The sequence below is a fragment of the Homalodisca vitripennis genome, chromosome 4, assembly GCF_021130785.1.
Source record: "Homalodisca vitripennis isolate AUS2020 chromosome 4, UT_GWSS_2.1, whole genome shotgun sequence".
Lineage (NCBI taxonomy): Eukaryota > Metazoa > Arthropoda > Insecta > Hemiptera > Cicadellidae > Homalodisca > Homalodisca vitripennis.
Window position 1 is genome coordinate 60,165,253 of NC_060210.1, and position 20,629 is coordinate 60,185,881.

General features: G+C 31.8%; 1 protein-coding gene across 1 annotated transcript; it reads left to right on the forward strand.

Annotated features, from left to right (window-relative positions):
* Nucleotides 1-5,433: 5,433 nt before the first annotated feature.
* Nucleotides 5,434-8,285, forward strand: LOC124359356. Its single transcript, XM_046812034.1, has 3 exons — nucleotides 5,434-5,567; nucleotides 6,935-7,096; nucleotides 8,043-8,285. The coding sequence occupies exons 1-3, from the start codon at nucleotides 5,454-5,456 to the stop codon at nucleotides 8,112-8,114; spliced, it is 348 nt and encodes a 115-aa protein (XP_046667990.1). The 5' UTR covers nucleotides 5,434-5,453; the 3' UTR covers nucleotides 8,115-8,285.
* The last annotated feature ends 12,344 nt before the right edge of the window (nucleotides 8,286-20,629 follow it).

The window sequence follows — 20,629 nt, forward strand, 5'->3', positions numbered from 1 at the left end:
TTTCACAGTGTTCAGTTATTCTATCCTTAAGTTTATATCGAAATTGCGTTTAAAGGATAGAAAAGGTGTGCAGCTAAGTGATGAAAAATAATCAGAATATAGATTCATAAATCTATCATAAATTTACGCCCAAGACCAAGCTCTAATTTGGGATTCAAATTATTCAAAACAAAATCATTTAAAATAAAAGGCATTGTTATTATGTATATAAAACTGTACATGATGTACCTTTTAACGATCTTTAGGCCACATGGATTGACTGAGCTGAAGAAATAACATCAAGATATAATTTAAGAATCCAACCTATCTTATTATTTTTTAAATATTTCACACAGCCCATCTTTTTGAAGTAGGAATCTCAATATTTGAATCTTTTAAAATGTGTACCCATCTTAATAATAATTTTACAATTGTAAATTTTAATAGCAATAAAATCAAGTATGACAAAATAATAAGCTACAATTTATTACTTCTTACTTTGCAACAAATTTGAAATCAGATTGTTTGACATAATAGTCGTATAGACTTTTGCAAGTATCTTTATGGATGTAAGAAAATTTTATTGACAATGTAAAACAAAAATATGCGGAATGCGTATTAAACATGCTACTCTGATTAAATTTTAGAATCTTTTGCCATTCGTAGGTTTCATGAAACATTTAAATTGAGTATTTGGTTTTTAGTATGAGTTTTAAGCCAAGTATAAAGCAAATGTTTGCTAATATATGCTACTTAGCTTAACATTTCGTTACTTTAAACGAACATAACATAAGCTTTGATGGCACATCTATTTAATAACATATTTTTACATAAGAGCTACTTCCGAATCCGTGGTACATGCAATCCACTACCAAACATAACCCGTATTTCCTAGAGTATATACTTATATAGAACCATATATGAGGTAAGAGTTGATCGTATATGTTTCTTTATCTTCAGCCCATAAATTTAATATATTTCACACATATACATGTCTCATTCTAAATTTTGACACTTTTGTGTTGTTTTAAGCTGAGAATTCCGAGTTATTTCATAAGGCTTTACTTTAATTGTTGTTAATGTATGGAGTACAATGATTGATAAGAAAATTGTATGTATTAATTTCATTCTGGGTCGGTTTTTCAAATTAAACCTAAGTGCAACTGAAAAGTTCAAAGTTTCCGGGAATTTATTAACAATATAGTGGAGTTGTGTTGGCAAGAATAATTTATACTATGTAGGGATCGTGTGTTGTAATAGAATGACAATCGAGCTACATGGAAGATTAGACCAAGGGTGAACGATGCGAGAAAGCCAGTCTGAACATAAACTGCAGAAGGAGGTCCAGGTGCAGCATCGCTACCTGCGTCATTGCCAACACACTTAGCAGTAAACAGCAATCATCTAGCAATGTGAACCGCCCGCCTCCACCGTTCTGCGGCACGGCGCGGCCGCTTCAAGCTGGGTTTCCCCGTCCCTGGACCATTGACCTTCGTCTTTCTACTGGGTTTCACATCTGTGACTCGTTAATTTGAACACCATTCCATTATGAACATCTCTCGTGCTGGCACTTAAGTCACGTTACCAGTGTTTACAACAAGAGAGTTTAAAAATATGTTTTTTTATTAGTAAAAATAGATGTTTTAAGCAAAATTTATCGTGAAATGGATACAAGAGTCTTGAGATATATTTTTGAACTGAGGTCCGCACTATAAAGCCAGTGCGGTATTAGTATGGCAAGTACATATGCACGAAAACTCTATCCACTTGAGAGCCTGATTTATATATACTCATTAGTGATTGGCAGTCTTAAGGTTACCAACTTTAAAAATCCTCAGCATCAGTTTGTGATCTACAATATCTTCAATACCCAACCTCCAATTAGATGGGTTAAATGGGTTACATTGGACCGTGTTCATGACTGATTGACTAGACATATGCTAACTCCGGAATTGTTACTCAAATAGTTGCAGGACCAGAAAACAGGAATGGGTTTGTTTGTCCGTGTAACCGTAGTACCTAGGTAGCAGAAAGTCAATATTGGATGACATATACCTTCTTCCTCATTTGGACTAAATTATTTTTGTGTATGCTTAGCTTAAATTTCTACCTGTTGACTACTGATGGATGATATTAATGGGATTGTTCTATTCGTAGAGATCTTTAATCCTCTTGGAAGTTAAAAAGATAGATTTATATTAATTAAGACGAATCAATGTTCAAATATGAGATGCATCCTGTATCATAAAAAAAGGCTTTATCATTTTAAACTTTACAGGCACAATTTTTGTTATTTTTATTGGAAACGCCAATCTTTCACATATGTTTTCACCACTCTTATTTAACTGAAAACTACTTCTTTTCGAATAGGAATTGGAACAATAAAATATTTTAAGGAAAATATATGTAATATATAATTATATTAACTATAAGAAACTACAATACCGAATTTGTTTATTACATTTTATAACTTAAAATCCCTCAGTGAAAGTTTTTATATATTTTAATTTGGTTTTAAATACGGAATATTGTAGGTAATGTTGATACAGCATAGGTAAATAACTCAATTCCTCAGTTGCAGGTGTGAATAATTTCAAAAATTAAAAATTCTAACTAAAAAAATATAACATTTGAACCAAGACAACTGATTATGACCGACAGCTGAGGGAACGAAAAAAACTTAGCCAACTTCAAAGCTTAGCTATTGGTACATCAAAATATGTATGTATAAATGCGCGTTTAAACATGAAGAAGTCATTAATGGATGTTTATTTTATTATAATTCTAAAAGACTACAGATGTGTACATTTTGAATATTGAAAGTTATAAAATATATTTACATATTTATACAAACTGTCCTAAAAGGAATAAAAATAATATTTAAATATTAAAGCAGTTAATAATAATATAGTCTATAGTAAAAGAAACATAATCATTGTAAACTAAAAATTATTACTAAACAAATTGCTGGCATACAAGTTTTTAATGTATCGGCTTTAATGTATAATTGTATGAAAATGCATACTATTTGTATAAATTGTTTTAAATATATATAAATAGAATACACTACAATACACACTGTAATCTTTGGAATAAAATGTGTTTTAAACCTGTATAATAATCATTTCTACGTTATATCATTTTTAAAGTGCTATAAACAATTTTACATACATGTTAAGATTCAGAAAAAAATGTATAACAATTTATTGGTTATTATAAAAAACTAATTATCAACCTAATACGTAAATGTTTTCATAGGAAAACCCCCATGAATACAAAGAGAATGTACGAATAATTCAAATCACAGAGTACAGTTTGATTGGGACTGATTCATTTTAATTACGGCCTATATTGGGACAATGGTCGTGTGAAACAACCTGCCATCTCTTTTCTTTCCTTCTATTGGTTTTTACGTCATTAATTGCTGCAGTTCATTCATTAAGCACCCAAAAGGTCACGAAACTAATGAGTAACAGTAAAATTTACTAATGGTTGGCCAAACTGTTACGAATTGATCCATATATCGTTAATAGTACAACATCAATACACACGCTACATGCAATCAACTTTCAAATTGTTTGTTATAAAACTATTGTTATTTACTTGAACAGCTTGTTACTCACGTAACTTTTAATTGCAAATAATTTGCGCTATTAAAGTTACATGTGTTTGAGTTAATCTGTTGGTTATATCCCACAAACATATTACTGGCGAAATTACGCAAGGAAAATGTGAAATACTGTAATGTAATGGAAAATAAAAGAAACTACATATATAAAGGCTGCTTTAGGTGAGTCTGCCTAACTGGCAGCGTCAGACTCGTCAATTCGTTCCAGCCTCTATGCTGACATTTTAAGCACGTTCTATTGTCTAATAGATCCATAATTCACTAGCGATATTATGAGAGAGAAGGGAGAAAAGAGACAATGAACTGTTTACAATATTATGACCACAACGTATTTTTAGGTTTGATTATGTTAACTTTGAGTCCACTGGTGCGTATAGTAATTCATGAGCAAAACATCTCTCATCTGTGTAAATTGTTAACAGCAAGTGGTGACATATAATGTTTATTGATATATATATATATATATATATATATATATATATATATATATATATATATATATATGGTTTTAATAATCAATCAGTCAGGTTTGATTTAACTACATTACAAAGTAAACAAGTAATGTATAAATCTAAAAAATAACATTTCCAATGTACATTTAGTTATGGCTAAGATTAAGCAATCTGTGCATAATTTATGCATTTTCCGATATGAGTGATCTCATATCTCTTCACAGTGTTGTGCTCTGTATTCTTTAAAATTGGTATTTCGTTAGTATTTATTGTAAATTATGTTTTATAATTAAATTAACATACAATACTACCATGCAGTATTTATGGCTTAATACGTTCAACTAGGAATTCAATAATAAGTAATAAGGAAATATCAAGTATGTAAAAAGAATATTTTTGTGTAATGTTTAACAAGTAATGCTCTCATACTCAGGGAGATTGGTTACAAAAAAGTAATTGAATATGGAATATTATTAATTTAATTGTGTAGATAAATTACATAAGTTCATGTAAAGTTTGCTGTAAACTGTACCCTGGTTCCTTAAATACTCAAAATTGAACTGTATCATTCAATAAATGAGAAATAGTGGTTTGTATTTGTCTTTATAATAAACTTTAAAACTAAAACAAGTTTAATATTTCCAAAGTGCATGTGAAAAATTGGAAAATAGCATTAATTTTTGTTTAGCACTTTATATTTCTATAATAAAGAGCAAACTGTTGAAGATGGAGCTTGTATTGGCTACTTGTTAACTTAAAATAAAAGTTTTAAATATTCGAAAAGTCGTTAACCCGTTCGTACTCCATGGGACGTCAGCGGAAAAATAACTATCGTAGTTGCTAACCTACTGTCCACAGATAACAGCGAGCCTGACGTCGCGCCATTGACAGTGACGCTTGCTGTAAACAGAGGCAGTGTTGACAAGCTCTCGTACGTCAAGCCCCCACCAGGCGCGCCCTGCTCGGTGGCCGCCTCTCTTGTTGCTAGTATATAAGATAACTCGTGTGTCCGCGCCTCAGAATAGTAGTGCAGTTTGCTGCTAACAGTTCGTATCTCCGACTAGTTCCTTACAACTCACACGTGTTCGTCTCAAGTGTTTATCATTTTGAACGGCATCCAAAGAAGTTACGAGTTTCATACGATTGAATTTCATTATATTTCTCTGAAGACTAACCGCTTCGTCCAGTGAAGATGTATCCTAACCCATTCGACCGCAAACACTCCACCATCCGCCAAGTGATCGACAGACTCATCCGCCTCGACAGCACCCGCAAGAGCAGGAAGAGCAACATCTTCAACACTTCCCCTCTCTCCTGGAGGAAGAAGACACCCACCATTGCCAGCAAGTAATCATCCTAAACTTCTGGACTCACTCTTATTAAATATTTTTTCTATGAAAAAGTTTTTCGCTCAATATTTGAGGACTATGTGCAGTGCGGTGAATGTGCGCAGAATGTATGAACGTCAAGAATGTAGTGTCTTCGCCACTGGCATCAACATTTTAATGGTAAGAATATACACTGTTTTGCCTTAATCAATTAAGCCTCTTTTCAAGTTTCCATACATTTGGCTTTGAACAATTAAAAAAATTTAAGTCGGTAAACTAGCGTAAAACATTTTGCCAAACTCCTCTTAATACATATTAATACATGCTAATTTGAAATCAAAGTTAAACCAAACAAAGTACAGTAAAAATAAATATAACAATATGAATTCTTTCCTTCGCATATCTGGAGTCTGTTTAACTATCAATGTGTTTAATAAAGATCAAGATATTTTTACACATAATGTAATTACAAAAATAAAACTTTGTATTTAAATATTGTTCTAAATCTGGAATTTAAATTTAACAGTAATACATAGGGCACCCTATTGAAATTAGTTTTCAATGTAGTATTTTTAGGTATATTTAAATAATTATACACTAAATGTAATGATTTTTTCCCTAGCTTTACAAAACAATTTTTCAAAAATTTGGTAATTTTTAAACATGCCAAGGAGTTAGTTTAAAAATAATTACTGCATTGGGCTGTGGTATTATTATCGCCAGGACGTTGGTATGTATCATGATAACTTGTTTATTTACTCTGAAAACATTCACGGTTGATTAAAAGTGGTTCAAACTGTAAAAATATTGCTGACAGGCAAACATAATAATTTGTTTATCTGGGAAATGAAAGTAATTGATTTGCAAGTTATTAAAAAAAGGGCAGGAAATAATGTGCAGTAGAATTACCAAAATTAAAGAAAATAATCTAGGTATTCCTTCACACTCCGATTCTTTACCTATACATTTTAACACTGTGCGTGGTGGTGTGGTTGTCGATATTTACGACTTGTTATACAGAATTTCCGGTAGCGTTATCGTATCGGGCTGAAAGTACAGTATACTCTTCCGGCACGGGCAAGGACGCCCAGGAAACAGTTCCGGAGCTAAGGAAGTGCCTTGCAGGATACGGGTATCTCCTATAGTCACCGGGCCAGTTGGCCTTGCGGGTGCAATAACCTTCTCTCACTATATTTGTTATGTTAACCGCAAGGTTAATCACTGGTTCCTATGTTTTTGGGGCCGTAGCTTTCTGCGAAACATTTTGCTATCCTAAAGGAATATCAGGTGAAATATTATTAATCCAAGTCAATATAATTAGGATACTAAACACTTAGAAGGGAGACCGAACCACCTTTTTGTAATCCAAGGGATAAGGGAGTATTAGTGTACATTTTCATCTGACGATAAGGTTTTTGTAAGTGTTTAAACTAGTAAAAATTCTATCTCGTATTGATTTCAAAGAAAAAGCTTCGCTATAGTTAAACCAGATTCGAATTTCCATTGGATGCAGAAGTAAGTGAATCAATGTTGTATTTGTTTTACAGAGCGCCAATCGGCAAATAGGCTCGATCCCCGAGGGACGCACCCGGTCCAAATTGAATCCAATTCGCCTCCCACTCCAGACGCCAAAGCCAAAGCGACAAGAAACTCAAAGAGGCTACTTCATGAACAAACCGGGTGGAATGGAGGCACATCATTTTGTGTCGGTAAGTTTAATCCTTTATAGTTTAGATACAGTTGTTAAAATACAATTTTTTATTAACAGTTATAATTTTGAACTTCAAAGGAAGTCCTAATATTAGTGACCTTGTCCTTGAGTATGCTATTGAAGTAATTTCTTCTAATTACAAAACTTGATCTATAGGTTTAGATGCATATCCCTGCGATATTTCTATCATATGGTTTGTTGAATCACTGTATTTGAAGAATAATTCAAAATAAAGCAGTGCACTTTGATCAGTGTACATTTAACTTATTTGGATTTTAATTCAGTTAAAAAAATAGTCAGTAGAGCGCAGTAAAACCATTGACACATTTTTGAAACATTTTCGTTATCTTAAAATACAATTCAGTCTGTAACTAATATCACAATGACTTTCAATTGGTGTTCACTCTACTAGATTAACTTAAATTATTCCCAAGAAGCCTTGAGGGGGGCAAGCACCTATTCAATTGGCCACTTCCGTGCATACAATTGACTTAAGTGAAAAATCACTTAAGGTCACTATTGTAAAATAACTAGCTAGACGTTAACCTTGAACCCTGGTCTTCTCTTTTTGTATAAATAGAAGCAGATTATCTCTAACCCTTCTTCCCTTATCAGCTAATTATTAACTTAAAGCCATAATCTGCCTGAGATGTCAAGTTAATTCAGTACTTAGTTGGTTTAGATTAGTTTGTTGTTCTCGCTTAATTGTTCTCACTAAGTAAATCTTTATGTGCTAACCTCCACAATTGTAAATTTATTCTTTTACAATATTGAATCTGAACGAAATGAAAGTGTAGGACTATAAAAATTTTTATTTTAGTTTTGCCACAAAACTAACACAAGATTAATTTACTGTTAAAATTATCTTACAACAATCAAAACAAAATTAATACTTTATTCCGCATGATGTTGTTGTAACTAAAAGGATTTATTTTTTGTTTCAGATTGAATGGAAACTCGTGCACGCTTCGCCCTGTTACCGCCCAGTATTGCCATCGCATTTCATCAATATTTAAACATCATCAGAAAATATAATATTGTATATATTCACGTAGTTAGTAGGTTTAAAGCCAAATGTTTTGTATTCCTTTTTATACAATGACTGCTTCAACTGAAATATTTATGTAGCGATGTAGATCTCACTATTTATTTTCTTATTTGTTATTAAATATTGTTTACTTAATCGAGTCGGTTTCTTACTCATTGAAGCCTTTACATTCTGAGTACGATATTAAATACATATTTACTCAATATTTAACATAGGAACTCAATACTAGTTACATGTATGGTTTTTTTACAATTTACAATAATAGCTTTTTTCATAATATTATTATTAAAGTTTACAATGAAATGCTGGGATTCCCAGTAATGGTTTATACTTAACAAATTGAGTATAGGTCATGTAAAAAATTAACTATATCTTTAAACATTAAAAAAAGTATTTTAGTTTAAAAATAATATAATTTTAACACAAAAAATAATCAGACGTCCCTGAACTGGCAAATAAAACTTTGAAATGTAACGTAAGGCTCTATTTATTTTGTAAATCAAACAAATGTGGATGACTTGTTCACGAGCCCTTAAGAGGTAATTATAAATTTAAACCAAGTATTTATTTTTTTCAGTCAAATCACGTTGCAAATTAAATAAATTTCGTTTAAATAATGGAAATAAAATATGAAGAAAACAAATGGTAGAATTACCATACAAGAATGGTTGGCCTGACTTTTAAATATAGGCTGGTATGATTGCTTCAGCAAATTCACGTATAGATTAATCTAACCAACAAATTTAGTCTCAAATTCAAGCAAAGAGCTGAAATTCGCTAACAAGACCAGTCCTTGCGTAAAGTGTACCTTCACGACAATATATCTTTATTGGTATATTTCTGCAGGACTTATGCAATAAGGTGAAATAAAAAAGGTGGTAAATATCACTCAATAAGGTTATACAAAGAATGTATATTCACTTGTAGTGTCTATAAAATGAATAACTGCACAATCAACGGGTCGTTCCAAAATAAAATACGAGCAAATATGAATCCTGCCTTTCAGCACGCTATCTCAAACTCATTATTACTCCATTATTATTATTTACTCCATTATTATTATTATTTACTCCATATTGTAGGTACTTATCGTTCATCAATGGAAAAACTTGAATTACCAACTAGGATACAAACCAGCTGTTGAAATCTGATATATTTATGTTATGCATTAGGATATAATCTATATAAACACATCCAAGTCCATTTATACAAAACAGAAGGATTATTTGTTTACAATACTCCAAGAAATAAACATTGAGCAAAAAATATTATATGAGCTGCCAACAAGCAGGCCAGCGAGCGAGTCTGGTGTTTACAGTTTGAAAGAGAACCTGGAAGTGAGTTGTAATGGAATGTCGAAGCTGTTCGATATTGGATTCTCAACGACATCTTGCATTTGATAGAGAAACAATTTTTTCACACAAAAGTATAGTTCCGGGACATTTGAATTGTTTTAAAACTGATTATATTAATTCGCGTACTAAATATTTTGACATGTGAACTGTATCTAATTACGATTCAATACAAGATCAATATGCCAAAACATTGTAAGCAACCTTAGCACAGCCATGTGAGATTTTAGCAAGTAACGCAGTAGCTTATGCAGACTATTTCTCCAACACATAAGATATCATAGCTTGGCAATTAGGTTTTAAATGATCAAAATACTACTATGAAACCCAACTTATTAATAAACTGTAAATGTGTAATGTGGTACTATATTTCGAAAAATGTTTCATCCGTGTACGTTAATTTTGCATGCTACATAGAAAGGAATGTGTTCTATAATAGTACATGGTCCATCCACGGGATTTAGCTTATCGCCATTTAAGCCTATTACTCAGTGTTTGGTGCAATTTTTAATTTTCAGTTGGGGGGGAGGGGTATACAAATGTCTTCTAAGTACGATTGTCTGTCTGTCTAACTGTTTTCAGAACATGTGGACCAAAATGAGCTTTATATTTGAAATGCACATGCTACTTTGAACAAAGACTACATAGTGTGTGGCGTACTCCTATGCTATAATAAAGCAAATAGAAGATAGACTTATATGAAGACATGAAGATAATATAAAATAAAACATGGTAGACTTGTTCTATTTTGATAACAAAACTGTGCTCTTAGCTGACAGGTCCAATAACATAACACAAAAAAGTAGCAAATTTATTGTAGGGTAGTAAATAAAAAATAAACTGTAAATAAGACTCTGAAACTCAGTGAAATAATAAATAAACTGATATAAAAATTATCTTCGCTTATTCCAATATAAATAACGATTCCTTGGTTCATGATGATTACGGTTAAAAATAACAACACATTGCTAAAATTATTATTTTCAAAACATTATCTCAATAAATTTTGAACGTGTATGTAACCTCTAAGTACCTCTAATAATAAGCGAAATCGTTTTGAATATGTGTAGCCTCACTTCAGTTGTTCCTTAATTGAATTTAAACAAGTACTGTTTATTTATTGGTATTGCTTACGGATCGGGATGTAAATAAATTTCACCTTGAATGTCAAAACTTAAAATATTTTTAAGAGAACCTGGATAAATTAGCTCATGAAGAAATATATGTATATATATATAAATCGTATATCATTTGAATGCGATTTTAACTATTAACTTTATTAGTTTTTCCATCCGAAGTAGGTCATCCAATATTTAAAAATATTATAATATTGCCCAGGAAGCTTTTATACTAAAGCATTATAAATAGCCCATTCCTGTACCTATATGGCACACCTCAGTATGGTGTGTTAATCATCAAAAGTCAGCATTAAAATGCGAGTTAAATATTGGTTTTATGGGTTTTAAGCGTTTCATGCAATCTTCTGAGTATGCACTGTGAATAGGGTTGAGAATTTCTGATGCAAACTCTCTGCAAAATAACAGGGGAGGGCTCTGTTGTTGATATGCATATGTTTAATAACATACGTAGCAACTATAGAAATAAGTAAATTTTAATACATTCCCATATTTGAACCCATTAAAAAACGGATAGTCAATTTTAAAGGGAATTGATATTACAGCCCTAAAGTCATAGGGCTTAATAGTTAATACGATGATCAATGGCACCCTTAAATCTAATCAACACTCTGTGAAACCTGCTTAAAACTTTATATCCATAAGGTTTTAATAAATCCCATTGAATTTATTTATATTATTAGGATAAAGTCGTGAACTTGGATCCTCTTTAACTATTTTTAACGTAATTAGACATGTTTAAATAAAATTAACTCTGTATTTAAAATACGTTCATGACAATTTTTCACAAGAATAGTTCGTAGTAGATTCCGCATAATATAACCTGTAACTTCCAAACTTTTGTCTTAATAATACTAAGGTGTATTATAATAATTACATAAAGGAACACCTGACCTGCTTTGCTGAGCCCCGCGGCTGTGAGCTCGTTTGTCTACTTTGGCTTTGTTAATTTTTTGCCTTTTATGTATCATAAACTAATATAATAAAGTGAATTTGTTTGTTAACTTCTGCTGAAACTATTCAAAAAATTTTACATGACAATTTTTAGTTTTCCTTGTTAACATTCAGGTTTATTATCATTTCGAAAATTCCCTGGGCCCCATTGGTCTCTAAATTGTTTTACATTTATAGAGTGAAGTCATAGTGTGAGCTTGATAGTAACAAAACTTCTTATTGCATCCTTTTCTGCCATCGCTGTTGAGCACAGAGTAAAGCAACATCCAGATAATAAAATTAAAACTTTTAATTTACAATTAAGCAATTATAAAGTATGCAGTGCTTGGTCAGTATTGTAATGCAGGTATAAAATAAAAAGATTCCATTTGACTTTTATGATAGATTTAAAGACTGTTAAAAAATCTCCTCTTATTTATCTTTTGACAAAAGTAGGTTTTTCAGACTTGTTTATGTATGTATATATTATTGATCAGAAGCAAGGAATAATAAAGTATTGAACAAACATACTATAACCGGATTAAATTACAATGACCATAAATATACATATCTTGTCAAATTTTCTTGATTGCGGCAACAAGGCAAACTTGATATCATCCAAAATTGGCTTCGGAAATATGAAAAATCTAACCAGAAATGCTCATACTCGTGTAAAGCCGATGGGAATTCCGTTAGAAACCATGGGTAACTCCAAGTAATATATAGTATGGAGTGTGCGCTTGATATATGTGTACTGTATTCTCCTTCTATTACCCCAGTCATCAGTTAACAAGTAATATCAGATCAGTATATGATCGCACATTGCTATCCCATTAACACTAAAAGCACCATGTCCGTAGATGACTGTGACAGTTAAAATGGCATTAATTTCATACCGTAAAGTAACATCAGTGTAACACTGTGTGTTGTAATTTACGATGTACCGTGCGAGAAGCAATTAATTACCGGCTGCATATGTACACAATATTGTTCATTAGGTTGGGATTTATATAAATATTTGAATAACATCCGAGTTATAAGCACGGTGATTGCCGTTGCTACATTATTTGCACTACCCGGTTACAAGAATTTATAATTAAAATATTTAATTTAATTTGTATTTTACAGTATATTAACTAAAATATATAAGTTTCTATTATTGAAAACGCTGTGTTTAAAAAATATTACGGAGTGATTTAGAAAAAAAGTATTATTAGTCTGATGACTTTTGACGTTGCTAAAATAATTGTCAGCCTTCCTTCCATTGAAAAATTTCTATGTAGTTAATCACATATTAAAAATATAATAAGATTAAATACTATTATAATTTAGAATAAAAAATAGACTTTTATTTTACTCCAATAATTAAAAATAGTTCACAGAAATTGTCAAATCAATTAGTAAATATTCGTGAATACGGATACACCTAGGATTTTATCACATCAGTCCAGTAGTATATATTACTATATAATACACATTAAGTTTTGTAACCTGTTACTTCTACCTGCTGATACGTTAAGAAGTTTATATTTGAAAGTTTCTAGTCATTATAAAAGTTTCCAAAATCTCCTGCATTAATTCAGTGTCATTCCAGTGTTAAAAAAGCCGGCAATAATTCTTTTAAGTTAAACCGATCATTTTTATTACCGATGATAATGCAGTTAGTAATAACATTGATCTTTTTTATTTATAACATTTTTCTGTGTTTAAATGTCAGTAGCAACCTGAGTGTCTGAACTAAATCAAAGCTGTAAAGGTTATTACCAGTAATCTAAAACCTACTTCATAATCTCTAAAAATGTTTTGTTATTGTTATGAAAGGTTGAGATAAAGTCCAGCACTAAATCATGGGTAGAATTAGCTTTAGGGAATGACGGTATCGCAAAGTTATGTCTACTGTACCTTTAGACAAATGTTTATTGAAAAGGATCGTACATAATATTTCACTCTCCTCTCAGTCATAAGATAGGTATTTTGATGGTTTCTAAACTATAAATTTGGGAGTGAATAATTATAATAACGTCCTGGAAAATAAAAACTGGATTATACTCCTCAAAAGTCTATTACCCTCGACAGCAAACAACTCAACAGAGAAATGTATCAGTGATGCTGAAACACAGTCACCTTGATTCCAGAATGGTCCTAATCCAAATTTATATGAATTTAAATTTTATATACCTTGCAAACCAAAACAAGAGAGAAATGTTTATAATAGAACAAAACACTTTTTGTCACACCAACCTTCATGGGAGGCCGTCTGTAACAAACGTGTTGTCTTTTTTATCAGTGTTTAGTTCTGGGTTGAGTGGCGAGGTCATATTGATACTAAAAGCATTGACTTGCAAAACCGATCTGACCAGTTCATTAGTGTTTTTGATGAGGTTTCTAGCTTTTTATTTTCTCCTGACCTTATTTATCGGATCAGATCCTGTCTTTTAGGAATGAGATTAAAGCATAGGAAGTGAAATGTATTCAAAGAACTAACTTGCTAATTCAGAAGTGGTCCAAGGACCAAATTCTTGAGCTTGCTTACATTGCTTATCAATACTATTGAATTTATCCTCAACATCTTTATGTTTAAAATATGAAAATCCTCCACAGCAGTTACTGATGTTTAAAATATTCAACCATCTCCTAACATTGCTATAAATTAAAGATCATAAACAAAATCTCATGCCAAAGATCTTTAAATACAAGTAATACTTATAAATATTATCTTTTTTCCGGTGTTTTGTATTTTAACGTAAAATCAATTATTTTTTCTTTCCTGGACATCGGAGACATTAAGCCTATGGGATAAATCATAAGGTAGGATCCTCATATTATATCGGGTTGTAAGTTATTTTTTTACCTATAAATGACTGGGATTACGAATAGTCGTAGTTGTATCACTTAGTTACCCACCTTTTTCAGCACTAGATAGTCCTGTCTGATCAAAAACTCAGGTCCTTGAGTCTAATCTATCTTAGATATGTCGCTGATACCTAAATCGAGGACAAGCTATAAGAATGTTAAAGTCGAGTGTAAGTCGTAAAAATTTCTACTGTAGATGGCCTTGAAGGTATATAATTAGTTGGAGTATCAATATACCCCAATGTACGAAGGGAGCTGACCTTCGTTTTTTAGTATTGAACCTAACTTACTTACAGTGTATAAACAAAATAATCACTGGTCATGTAAAATTGTCAGACGATACCTTTTGTTTTAGTTAACCGTTTACCAATTCATAAGGCCCTGTAATTACGTTATAGGTACTGCTATTTCGATCACTAAATGATTTTTTTGCATCTGACCAAAATTTTGTTTGCTAAATTGAAAATAGCAACTGAGCTAAAACTGTGTGAATGGATCCTCACAGGTGTTAGTGTAGTGTATACCGTTTATAACGTAAAACACATAAGGACGATTGCAAAATATTAAATCTACCTAAAAACCTAATGTTATAGTAAAATTATGTAATCCTAATAGTCAAATAACCAGTCAGATAAGTTGTGTCAGCTGGCCAGCTACTGTCAGAGGTGACGGGAAATAATAGGCTCTTATAATTATTTTGACAGTTTCAGCGGTGGATTACAAAACCGCAACCGCAGATTATGTCCTGGTGAGCTATTGTCGACAAGATGAGTGCTATTTATTAGTATGTAATATTATAGTATTGTGTTTGCTACATTTAGAATGTTGAAGATGTATTCGATGTTTACATATAGAAGGTTGATTTGAAACGGAAGTAATAATTATATTAAGGATATAACCACTTTAGAGTGTATAAAAGCCAATGGCGCAGTGTAGCAGGTACGGCGGTTATCGCAAGATAACCAGATCAAGCAACGTCGAGCGTGGCCGCTGCCTGGATAGGTCACCGTTGAGCGATCCTATCCTTGGAGCCGTTGGTCCCCAGGTTGTGTTAGAGAGGGCTTCTTAGCCCTAACTTCGCCTGGTAAAATAAGACATTCTTTACTTTTACTTTTTACTTTTATAACAGGAGTGGGACCTAAAAGTTAACACATAGTCCGGATACTATTTTTCATCCTGAAAAAGATATTAACCGCCGTAAGCCAGCTCCATTATGACTTATATTTATATAATTATATAAATAACTACTCCTTATTATTATATTCCTTTAATCATTTTTAAGAATTAAAAACAAAGTTACTGTTAAGTGTAAAGAATAAAATATATTTCCAATTTATTTATTTTTCCGACGAGGCCTTTGGAAACCAAAGGCGACTCCACAAAAAAAAAATATATATATATATTTTCAAGGCTATATAATTATAGTTAGTAAGGGTTATTCGGCGTTTCCTGAAATATCAGTGCATTAAATTACAAATTATTTTAAAAACCTACAATCATTATTCATTCATAATATATTTTAAAATATCTACATTTAGTTAAAGAACCAAATAAACTGAAATTGTATTTCTCATTCAAAGAATATAACATGATAGTACTAAAACACAGTAGAGTAGACACTTTAATTTTGAGGAAGAGGATTTATTTCTCATGTAATAGTAACCACTCTCGACTAAGGTTATAACAATGATTGCTTTACAATTCCAAAAAATAATTTAACTGTAAGTACTATATAAAAAAGATTTCCCGTGATGTATAAAATATTATGCGCAGCCTTTTCAATGAAATGCGTCATAGGACAATAATACCTAAGATGTAAAAAAACAAATAAAAGCTATAGTGTATATATTAATTATAACCTTTGTACGTTTTGTAAATCAATTCTAGTCATGCTCAATTTCATCAACCAAGCAGACAAGTGCTTCCTTATTGCAAATACCGACCACTGTTGTAAAGTGCCATGATAATTTATTAATAATACGGTACTCAGACAAGATCATTGGTACTTAAAAATTTCTAAAAGAAATATAAAACCAAAGTTTAGCATGCCTTTCATTGAGAATAAGATAAAGTTGTTATAGTTATACTTATTCCGGAAACTACTTATATAGAAATATATGCTTTAATATATTTCCAAATGCAGCTTATATAGAAAGACTAGAATCTACCTTTATTTAGTGTTATGTAAAACCAATAGCTTCATACTACTACGTATACTAACTATAGAAGCTAAATAGAACATTTATTTTAATTTACTGCAGTTTGTTCTTAAGTGATTCATACTCCTTACACTGTATATGTCCACTTTCATCATGTCTGGCTATTTCTTTCGATTACGAGGAAAGTTGATTCTCTCTCAGACCCCTTCTCCAGCGTCACCACTCAAAGCTTAAGCGTAAGCGCCTGGAGACTTCTCGTGGAAGGTGACTTGTAGAATCTCGGTGTATAATTAGCAAGATGACATCAGACGTAATGCAGCCGGAGATGGATTTTCCCTAAAGCTAAACAAACAAGTTGACATCTTTAAGCGATGTCTCAAGTCAAACACAGCGTTTGTTTAATTTTACTTATGGTGTCAAACAGTATTTTATTAATTATTAGCCTTTGAAGTACGCCTTGAACTAACAAACTATCAATAGAGCCCGTGCTGTTGAATATAATGGTCCGTAGAATATGGACCTACCTGTGCTAATGAAAAAAAAGGAATTGGAAAACCGTCGATTTGTATGATTTTTCCTGAACTACTCCTAATTTGAGATGCATGTTACAATGCATTCACTAGAAGTATGATACTTTTTTCACATCCGTCTATACTTATACCTCATTTCCATCCGATCAATGTTCAGCACTCACCAATTGTTCCTATTTTGGGCCATATATAATCAGGGATTTTTTGCAGTAATCACAATCAAATACAAACGCACTTAGCAGTAGGCTTAAACAACAAAAAATGTTTTTAAATCTATGAGGCCTTACTGTAATTTAAAATTAAAAGTAAAGTACAAAATGTTTTATTTACCAGGAAAAGTTAGGGCTAAGACGTCCTCTGTAACACTTAACCTGGAGGCCTACGGCTTAAAGGTGACATCCGAATCACCAATAATGACCGGGTAGCCGAACTGCTAGCAAGGGCAGAGTTGTTCAGTAGTCACCCATCCAAGTAGCAGCCATGCTCGATGTGGGTTAATTCAGGTATCTTGCGGTAACCGCTGTACCCGCTATACTGCGCTACATTTTGAACATTATCAGCTGATTAAGCAGTCATAAGTGCTCACTGGCCCTTTTCTAATGAACACCTATGGTGTTGTGTGATGGACCCCTATAATAATTTGATAGGTAAATACGTTAATACTATATCTGTATTGATACTTAGGTTGTGCAAAATGTTTTCATGATTGAAGTACAAACATATAGTCCTTCACATTTAGGAATAGAATAACTGTCGTTCTATGAAAGAATGTATAAACTTTGTAAACCTGGTACAATAACTGCTACATTCTTCTTAGGTTCCAATCGCTATCCGCCTCAATCTCCTATTTCATTGAATTTTACTAAGAATTATACCAACTACGACTGACCATTAGAGTAGCCCTAAGTACTGCAAAGCAAGCTCATTCCACTCCATGGTTCCTTCCTATCTCAAAAAGTGGATTTTTCAGAATGCACTTTGCAATGTACGCTGCACTCGTTTATTTCCTAGAACTGCAGCCTCGAAGAAAAGTATAGTTTTTCCTGTAGAAATAGAATACTTAAATTCTATATATTTAAAATCCAGACCTATAGTAATTTTGAGTTTTAAATCGTTATATTTTTAATTTTAGTGTTTCAACTTAGTTTCTACGAAGTTTCATTTATTCTTCTAGTATAAACGTTTCCTTTACCATTTATATGTTAATCCAAATAACATAATGTATTCTTGACTTGATGAAACATAAATCTTAACTTAAAAGAATCTTTCTCAATAACAAATTTCATTTCCTTTCATCTTTAATTGTAAGACTCGTATCTATAACATTAGTGCTTTCATTTGAAAATGTATTTTTAAATAAAAAAAGAAATACTAAAGTGGCTATTTAATATTATCCTCCTTCAATTTAAAAAGATCTTTAAACAAACTTAAACTAAACATTTATTTCTCAAAATAACTGTCTTTAATTATTTATATACCATGAAAAATTATTTTATCTGTTTTAATGTGTATACCAATTTATATTTTCGTAAATGAAAAATGTATGATCCATTTCTTCCATTACAATATATCTGTTTATGTAATGAAACAAAGAGGAACCCCTAAAACTTCTCATCATTAAGAATTCCCTATAAGAGTTTAATGTGTGACGTAGTGTTTAATACGATGTCACGGACGCATTAAACTTTCAGATAGTGCTTTAAAGATGCTTTCCAAGATGTTCTCGGAAACTTTATAGACGTTGCCCATCAAGGAACTAATCCTGGTGGGGACATATTGATCTGACTGGAAACACAGATGCTGTTGTGCACTGATGAACTATTAGCTCTAGTGCAACATTCAAAATGGTTTCATTGAATTGAACTAAACAAAATTTTACCAACGGAAATCTGATTAGTATATTTATGAATGTTAAACGCATAAAATTTAAATAATTTACATTCCATTCTAAATACAACCAACACTGTTTACAAAAATACCACCAACCTGTGAATTCAGTGATTATTGGTTGAATGTTACTGAAGTATATCACTCCAGAAACTGTAAACTATTTTATTCCTGTGGTTGTATATCTGTCCGCACGATGTCTTAAAAACGAAATAACCTATAGATTTAAATTTTATATGAAGCTTAATTTCTATCGAGGGAACGATGGTACGAGTCACTCAATGCAATTTGGCTGAGCACTAGGGAATTTTACATTGGTCTTCAAAGTAACCGAATTGGCAAACGAGAAAACACGAGAGTAAATACATTAGTAAGCAAACTGAGTACAATCTTATAACATTATATTATATTTTATAGTAATACATTCAGCCTAACTATCTTCAAAATATCTTGAGAATGATAACATTTGTAGTCTTTCAAATTATCATGAACCTTCATATCAGTAGATGGACTGAGTTTCAAAATATACAATGCGATAATGATAAGGTGCATGTCCATTTTTGGGATTTGGGTGAAATTCATTAAAACCAATAAGTCTGCCGAGGGAATGTAAAAATCCTTTGTCTTCACATCTATCCCCAGAACAGTCGAGAGTGACTTGTGATTTTCCATGCAGCCTCAGTAACATTACTTGACACCTTATTTGATTATATAACAGATATTAAGACAGTTTATGTCAGAATTCAGCAGTATGATTGATGTAAGAACATCACCTCTATGGCATGTGTTGGTGATAGCTCTCCCAGAAAAGGGTCAAAATGAGGTTGGGTTATTTTATTTTTAAACATTCTTTTGTGGGATTTATAAATGTAGCATTTACAGAGTATTTGTAAATGAAGGGTTGTTTAAAAACTGTTTTAATGTGAAAACTGTAAAAATCAACCTATGTAGCCTTCACCGATCGTCCTCTTTTTCAACCAAACTCTTGCTTCAGCGCTCAGCCGAGGGTTGATTCCATTGAACCTCTCAGGCAACGGACTTTTCACTCTGGCCCCGAACCTTAGAATACGTAGTAGTTCCGCTTATTATAACTTGTAGAATTAAAAAAGTCTGTGACCATATTGAATTTCCTGGAGGGTTATGTAAGAATAACAACAATTCTTAATAGCACAGGCTGAGAGAATCTGGTTTAAAAAAGGCTTAAGGAGGGATCCTTACGACAGGTTTTGAAATTTGTTCCTTAAAAAGTGTGGTAGTATACAGATTCCAGTTTCATATTCCCTTATTCAAATAGGTCGTACTGTATTTACGGAACTCATTGAAAGTTGACGGTTTATTTTGGAATAATGCAATGATACAATATAATATTTATTTATGTCTTTATGAAAATAGGCAATATCACAACCATTAAAAATTATTTAGCCATCTAAAATATTTATATAAAATAAAAAGCTCATTTTAGATTACCTATTTCTTAAATATACAATATTCTCCTGTAGAGATTTCTGAAATAAAGGAATGCAACTGATTCATTAGTATTAAATGTTATTTTACGCAACCAATGCTATTTGTTTCATAAACCGAATTACGAAACAAATGGTGGAACAAATCAATTCCCTAAACTTTTACATTA

What these genes read in the sequence shown, in the direction of transcription:
- LOC124359356 (XM_046812034.1), top strand. Translation starts at nt 5,454, where the DNA reads ATGAAAAAGTTTTTCGCTCAATATTTGAGGACTATGTGCAGTGCGGTG. An exon ending in CTGGCATCAACATTTTAATG is followed by an intron (nt 5,568 to 6,934) that starts GTAAGAATATAC and finishes TTTGTTTTACAG; the next exon opens with AGCGCCAATCGGCAAATAGG. An exon ending in AGGCACATCATTTTGTGTCG is followed by an intron (nt 7,097 to 8,042) that starts GTAAGTTTAATC and finishes TTTTTGTTTCAG; the next exon opens with ATTGAATGGAAACTCGTGCA.